This window comes from Chrysochloris asiatica, unplaced genomic scaffold (genome assembly GCF_000296735.1).
Source record: "Chrysochloris asiatica unplaced genomic scaffold, ChrAsi1.0 scaffold00044, whole genome shotgun sequence".
Lineage (NCBI taxonomy): Eukaryota > Metazoa > Chordata > Mammalia > Afrosoricida > Chrysochloridae > Chrysochloris > Chrysochloris asiatica.
The window spans coordinates 21,115,093-21,123,332 of record NW_006408562.1 but is presented as its reverse complement, the minus strand read 5'-3'; the positions used below and the strand labels follow the sequence as shown (position 1 = coordinate 21,123,332).

At 41.9% G+C, this 8,240-nt stretch overlaps 1 protein-coding gene across 1 annotated transcript in view; it reads right to left on the bottom strand.

Annotated features, from left to right (window-relative positions):
* The window catches only part of DAW1 (dynein assembly factor with WDR repeat domains 1), a 68,249-nt gene that overhangs the window by 39,810 nt on the left and 20,199 nt on the right, over positions 1-8,240 (bottom strand). The window contains exons 3-4 of the mRNA XM_006861912.1: positions 7,137-7,195; positions 3,936-4,058 (exon numbers count right to left, since the gene is read on the bottom strand). Coding sequence (XP_006861974.1) covers positions 3,936-4,058; positions 7,137-7,195 — 182 coding nt within the window. The remainder of the gene's footprint in view (positions 1-3,935; positions 4,059-7,136; positions 7,196-8,240) is intronic.

Sequence of the window (8,240 nt, the reverse complement as noted above, 5' to 3'; positions counted from 1 at the left end):
GTCTTTGCATAGTCAATATAGAACAGGTAAACATCTTTATGATATTCTCTGCTTTCAACCAAGATCCATTGGACATCAGCAATGGTATCCCTTATCCCATGTCCTCTTCTTAATCCAGCTTGAACTTCTAGAAGTTCTCTGTCAATATATGCTTGCAGCCATTTCTGTATTACTCTAGTTAAACTTTACTCGCATAGGATATAAAATATATTGTTTGATGATTTCGGGTAGACAGGAAGAAAGTGGGATAAGTGATGTTGCATTGTGGAGATTGTAGTCAATGGCATGAATTACCATGTGCATGAATTGTTGGATGGAAAACTGATCTACTCTGTAAACCTTCACCCAATTCACTAGAAGAAGATGGAAATGTGTCCCTCTGAGCCCTCCCTCTGCAGAAGGAATCCTTCTAAAGCAGCACTGTTGCCACGGCACTCCTTAGTTCTCAGACCTTTGATTGCATCTCAGTCCTGCAGGACCAAACTCAGACTCCAAGACGCTCTGGCCTCACCTGACTTTTTTTTTTTTAATTAACTTTTCATTGTCAGTCGGGTGAAGGTGTACATAGTAGATCAGTTTTCTATTCAATAATTCAAGTGCATTTCTTGTGTGACTTTGATGGTAATCCCCACAACATAGCATCATTTCTCCCACTTCCTCCCTGTGTTGGCTGTTTCAATTCTTCCTTCTTTCCTCAGACTTCTAATCTTTGTCCTTGGGTACATGCTGCCTTTTTTTTTTTTTTTTAATCTCAAATGATTAAATATTCTAAGATATGTGTACCTCCTAGTGCTCTTTGGGGTTTTTTGGGGGGATGGAGGTTGTAACTTTTTTTTTCTTTTTTTTTTGGTAAGTTTTTATTGTGCTTTATTTACAGAGTTGACTATCAGTTTTACATTCGACAAATCATATACTTTCCCTCATTTCAATGATTGCAATCCCCTCCCTGTAACAACAGTGATCCCACTTCCTCCCTGTGATTCTTGTTTACATTCTACCCTCTTTGCCAACCCTTCTGAATTTTGTCCTCAGGTAAATGCTGCCCTTTGATCTAGAATGGTTGACCATTCCATGTGAACATACTGACCTCACTAGTGTTGTTGTCCCTCCTGTATACCTGAAAATTGATCCACAAGGGTGAGTTCAGTTCTAGACCTGAAGGGTGACTGAGGGCCAGTAAACCTGGTTTTTAATTATTATTTTGAGGTTTGTTCCTCATTTCTCCCACTCTATCCAGAACCTTCTAATGCAATCCCTTTCTGAGCAGTTGGTAGTGATAATCAGACATAATATTAGTCCATTGGACTCATTGATTCCAAGTGTCTTCAATTTTCATCACTCTTCTTTCCTCCAGACATGGAGAGATCTTTAGATGGTCATCATGAGCTTTTAAGATTCCACTCACCACTCACAAAATTAGCATGAAGAACATTGTCACTGTAGACTGTTAGGCCAGCTTGGCTTCACCCAATTCTGTTGATCCCCCTGAAGCCTTCACTAGAGAGCCTGGCTGCTGAGAATGTCTAATGAGTCCTACCAAAGCTGCTGCTGCTAAGTCCTACCCTAGGGTGTCCACTCCAGTCCTCTCCGCCTTCCACCCACCAGCTCCTGCTTTAGTCTCATACTGTTCTTAGCCTTTGGAAGACTGAATTATTTTCTGCCTTGATTTTTTTTTGTTTTTTTTTTTTAATGAAACCATGTGTTCTCAGTCATTGAGACATTTTGAACGAAATGAAAAAAAAATGTTTTTTTGAAGTAGTATCAATTTAAATACAATTTATTGTTAAGCTGTTAAGCCAGTTCCAACTCATAGTGACCCTATATAAGGTTCCAAGGGGCAACTGGTGAGTTTGAACAACCAACCTTGCACTTCAAACTGACTTTGTGATCCAGTGCTTTATCCCACAGCATCCTGCCAGGACTCTGTATCTATTCTAAGGAGCATCTGGTAGTGAGGTTGCTGGGATGAGACCCAGTTCTTCAGACTCATGCAATTATGTAAGCCCCACCAGATGTCAGCCTTCACCAAAAGGCTGGGCACTAGATGTCCCATGGGTCACAAGAGTTAAAGACTCACTACCCAGGAGACTTCACTATGACTTCTTCCTGACCTCTAAACTGTTAAACTATTGACTGCTCTCTTCTAATTATTATAATATTCTAGTAAAAGCCCTCTCATTGAACCAACTTTGGAAACATAATTTAAAGAAGGAAATCATGCGGGGGGTGGGGGGGGTGTTAGGGAAGAAACAAAAAAACATATGTCAAGCATTTTAACTTTGATATGTATGTATGTGCTTTCATTTGACAGTGTTCAGATGAGAGGACAAAGTCATTTGTTTGATTGAGTTAGCTAATGGGAATTTATCATCTGCTTTACAGAATTCATGTCCAAATGCCACTGATATAGTAGGCAGTTCAAAAACCCACCAGCCACTCTCAGAAACACAACACAGGGTCGCTATGAGTCGGAACTGACAAAACAATGACACACAACAACAACAATAGAGTGGAATTAAAACTTAGACAGCTGGAACATATTTTCAGAGCAATCTGAGTGCAGAACTATTTTAATTTTCATGTCTTCTCTAACGTTTACACTGAGCTCATCCGCAGCTTTATTTAATAGCAACCTGGTTTCAAGACTTACCTTTAAGATTTCATAGGAAATAGCAGTTTTCTTCCATACTCACATTTTGTTTATTTATGTAATATTCAATTAAATTTGTTGTCATAGTTTTTGCTGGTAGCTGCTGTCCAGCCAGCCCTCAGATCAGCACCACCCCTTTTACAATGGGATAAAGACATTGTGGTCGATATGGTTTTCATTGGCTAATTTTCAGAATGGTGTCCAGAACTTTCTTCCTAGCCTGTCATAGTCTGGAAGCTCTGCTGAAACCTGCTCAGCATCATAGCAATTTCAACAGACCTGGGCATTGTGCTTGAGGTCCACTCGCCAAGAATAGAACCTGGGTCTGCTGTGCAGACGGGGAGAAATCTACCACTGAACCACCGTGACCCTATTACCTATGTTCCAAAGTTACAATAGAAAGTTCTACCAGCAAAAGCAGGTCTGGGAGATGATACAGTCCAGTCTTAAGAAGCCTAAAGCTGAACCAGAGGGAAGAGGAGTCAAGCATCCAAGGAGACATGGAAACTACAGAAAGTGCATCATGCCGAAAAGATAGAAAATGCTGATCGACCTACTGGACCTGTTACCTGGAGGCTAGGTCCAAAGGCTTCTATTGTACCTGGCATTCTTCTTCAGCATGCCATAGATGCACATTCCTCATTTCTCCATGGCAAGACTGTAACTGCTAAACCAGGTCAGTCAAGCTATGTGTGTGTATATGGTGGATTCTCCAGAGGCATCAGTCAAGTTTACCAATGTCAGAGGAATAGCTGAACAGAGAACTCCCAGGAGCTTTGAGCTTGAACTCCTGGTCTTGTCTTCCTTTCATATGATGCTAGGAGGGGTACTTGAATTCTATATTGCCTCTGGTGATATAATTCTGATGAACCAGCCATTGAAAATCCCACTGGTTCCAATTCTGCTCTGACATGTATGACCATTGGAGTGGACTCAATGGTCACTGCTTTATATAAAGACATTAATAGCTATCCCAAAGAGCTTTTAAAGGGATTTAAAACAACAGCAATAACAACCTAGTGCCACTGAGTCTATTCCAACTCATAGTGACCCTATGTAGGCTTTCCAAGGCTGTAAGTCTTTGTGGAAACAGAGTGGCTGATGGATTTGAACCATTGGCCTTATGGTTAGCAGTCCAGTGCTTAAGCTACAGCACGACCAGAGTCCCCACTATTCTAAAGGTTTCCAAATCACACATCGATATCCCTCTTCTTCCTTCCTCCCCCAAGAGATGAAGGCTGAACAGCCGAGTGAATGGAGGCATAAATGGATGGATGTCCTTTACCCGTAGGGGTTGTTGAAGGCGATGGCATAGACCACGTTCCTGTGGCCCTCCAGTGTGTGAAGCTCCTCTCCAGAACTGGTGTCCCAGAGCTTGCATGTCCGGTCGTAGCTTCCTGTGATAAAGCTGCACAGGCAACACATGGAGGAGTAAGAACAAATGTTTGGCTTACCAAAGTCTCCACTTCCTGCCTGAAGGATGATAATTCCGTTCACTTTGCATTCTACAATCACACAAATTCCGCCTGCAGAACCTAACGTAGTAATGCTGACTTAGAAGCTTTCTAAGTTTATCTCAAACTTGAAGAAGAATCAGAATAAAATCTAATAAAATCTAGAGAGTGTAATGATATGAAATGAGTCAAGAAATATAATAAAGAGAAATGCTTCCAGCAATTGTTTTCATTTGCATAATATGTTATTATATGTGATCAATATTTATATATGATCTGAAATCATCAGGAATGTTTCCTAAGCTCCAATATAGTTCAGTAAATGGCATCACCATTCTCTCAGGGGTCAGACCACAGGACCTCAGCTTGGCATCACTCTCTAGTCCTCTCCTTTCCTCCCTTGCACATCCAACCAATCAGACCTCTTCACAAAGACCGGTTCTCACCAGCTTCCATCACCTGCCTCCAGAAACAAAACAGACTTCCAATGAGATTGGGTTCCCTCCTGACCCTTACGTATCTGTCTTCCACACAGGGATTGCTCTTACCAAGTTGCTGCTGTCTTGTGCCATGGAACTGGTTCTGACTCACAGTGATCCTGTATAGGGTTTCTGAGGATATAAATCTTTATGGGAGCAGAAAGCCTCATCATTCTCCTGAGGAGCAGCTGATGGGCTCGAACCGTTGACCTTATTGTTAGCAGTCCTGTGTATGCTACAGCACCACTGCGCTCTTATTACCATGTTGTTGTTGTTAAGCGCTTCCAAGTCGTTTCTGACTCATAGCAACCCTGTAGAGGATTTCTGAGGAACCGCTTGTGGGTTTGAACCACTGATTTTATGGTTTGCAGTTTAGTGCCTATCCCACAGCACCACACCAGGACTTCATTATCATGTTAACCTTCCTCAAATAGATTTCCAGCAATCTGGAGGAACGTTCAAACATCTGCTCATGGTCTGCAAGGTCACTACTGGGACACCTGTGCGGCCTCTCACGTAGACACCCTGACTGATCACCACATTCACTTTTCTGCTCATCTTGAAAGAGTCCAGCTGTTTCTATTAAACATGCTGGGCCTTCTACCTACTGGGTTTGCCACCAGCATCCCCAGGAAAGTAGACAATGACTGATAAACTAATAAGTGATCAGTACAGATTTGTTTTATGAATAAATTGATCCTTTGATGCAGTTTGTAACACTGTAGGATCAGCACTGGACTGTGAACCACAAGGTCAGGAGTTGAGAACCCACCAGTTGCACCTTAGAAACCCTAAGCAGGGTTGCTGTAAGTCGGAACTGACTCAATGATGCTTAGCAACAATGACAGCAGCAGTAGCCTATAGTGCTCTCTAGTATTTTAAATTAAAATGATATCTCATTCATTCTGCCAACATTCCAACAGAAAACAGATTATCATTTTTTTAAATCTCCAAAATACAAATTGTTCCAAAACTACAATGAACAGACTTTTTTTTTTTTTCAAAATAGGAAAAAAAAAATTTAAATGCACAAAAAAAAGCCAGTCTAAATGTCAAGTGGTAATGGTAAAAATGCAAAACATATTCTGGAATCTGAACTGAACTAAACCAGAGAGTAGACAAGGTAATGTGCCTTTGACTCCCTTCAAGGCATTTTCTTTCTAGTTCCTTTTCCTATGACCTAAGTTTACAAGTGCACACAGATGCCCACAAAACCTGTCTCTATCCAGTCAATTCTGACTCATAGTGACCACATAGGACATAGTAGAACTGTTGCACAGAGCTCCTAAGGTCATCAGTCTACACCAAAGCATACAGCCACAGTTCTCTCCCACAGAGCAGCTGGTGAGTTTGAACCATCAACCTCTCAGTTAGCAGCTGAGTACTTAACCACTGTGCCACCAGCACTCCTTTATGCACATATACCAAAACCCCAAATCCACCTCCATCAAGAATCAGCTCATAAAGACCTTGTGGTTCTCACAGTCCAGTGCTGACTCTACAGCGCCACAAACCACACTAAAGGATCAGTTTCTTTCTAAAACAGATATTTATGAACACTTATTAGTGTGCCAAGGAGCTCTGGTAGCGTAGTGGTTATGAATCGGGCTGTGAACCACAAGGTCAGCAGTTCAAAACTACCAGCTGTTCCGCAGGAGAAAGATGAGGCTTTCTGCTCCCATAAAGATTTACAGCCTCAGAAACCCTGTACAGGGTCACTGTGAGTCAGAACCAATTCCACGGCACATAACAACAATGACATTAGTGCGCCAGTCATTGTACTTGTCTCTGGGCATGCTGGTGGCAAACCCAATGGGTAGAAAATCTAAATAGGGTTTCCAAGACTATATCTTTATGGACAGCTTTATCTTTCTCCCACAGACTGGCTGGTGGGTTTGAACTGCTAACCTTGTAGCTAGCAGCCCAATGCCTAACCCACTGCGCCACCAGGTGCTCCTTCTTTTGTGTCTAGATCAAGATGACACTTCTACTTGGTCTTTGCTACGTTTCCTACGTAGCATCTTAGGGGCCACACTGCTTATACCATCCTTACAGCAGGTCTGCAAGAGTCCTGGTGAGGTGCTGCAGGATAATGCACTGAACCGTAAGGTCAGTTTGAACTGCAAGGTCTGCGCTGGCACCTAACAACAACAACGACAGTACTGATAAGTAGATTCAGAGCAGGCATGCCCCAGGCTGCCCCAGTCTGATGCTCCTAATGCCAAGCCACATGACCACTGCTTCCCCCATACACCCCAGAAGTCACAGGATGCATCCCTGTCCCAGCTTACACAGAAGCTGTACTATCTGCTGAGATCTTCAGATGCCTTCAACCCAGAGGTTCCCCCAAGACACCCTTACTAACTAGATAGAAAGCTCAGATCTGGGATTCTGGAGGAGAAGCCTATGTTTCTCCTTGATATTCAGTAAGGTGCAAAAATGAGGAATATGAACAGATTATATACTTAACTAACTGGTACCTTTGACAAAGAAAGCTATAGAAATTGTCCTATCCCTTGGTTGTGAAACTTAGAGAGAAAAAGATAATCTTACCATGAGCCGGACTTGTTAAGGGCAACATTAGTCAGTGGCAGTATGTGTGCTCTGAGGACCTTCAATGAAAGAAAACACTTGTTTGTTTGAAACCTAAACCAAATTGAATGCAATTAATTTTAACTTCAAGCCAGTTCCATGCTGACATACAATAAACTGGAGCTGCCAATGTCTGGACAAATCACACCTTCTATTACTAATAACAATAAGACATTTTGTAGTTACTGAGCATTTCTAACCCATCAATTCACCTTTCAGATAAACACTGGATATGAAATAAAAGTAAAAGTCACACTAATTTATAATATGTTTAATGTACTACATATGGTCTTGTACATTTGCAAGCATTGAGAAAATAGGAAATATTAACTAGGTTTCAAATTTTTGAATCCTAAAGTTTCTTAGGAGTCCTGGTGTGGCACTGTGGGTTAATGCGCTGCACTGCAAATTTGGTTGAACCATAACCATAAAGTTGGCAGTTTAAGCTCACCAGCTGCTCCTCAGAAACCCTATACAGAGTCACTATGGGTTGGAACCGACTCGCTGGCACTTAACAACAACAAAGTTTCTTAAAAGTCAGGGCTGTATATAACGCTTTCTTATGTATCTTTCAATACCCACATATCTAACACATAGAAAACAAAGCACAAACACAGTGCCACAGAGTCAGTTTGGTTCACAGCAATCCTACAGCATACAGTAGAATTGCTCCAAGGCTACACAGCATTATAGAAGCAGACTATCACAGCATCCTCCCATAGAGTGCTGGTGGTTTTGAACTTCTGACCTTTCATTTAGCAGCTGAATGCTTTAACCACAGAGCCACCAGGGCTCCTTATGTAGCACATAACCAAAAAACAAACCCACTACTATAGAGTCTGAGACTGTAAATCTCTACAGGAGCACAGAGCCTCATTGCTATCCCTCAAAGTGGCTGGCAGGTTTGGACCTCTGACCTTGTGGCTAGCAGTCCAGTGCTTATCCTACAGCACCACACCAGGGCACATGTTATTAAGTGCCAGTGAGTCAATTCCAACTCACAGTGACTCTGTATAGGATTTTCAAAGAGTGGCTGGTGCATTTGAACCACCAACCTTGTAGTTA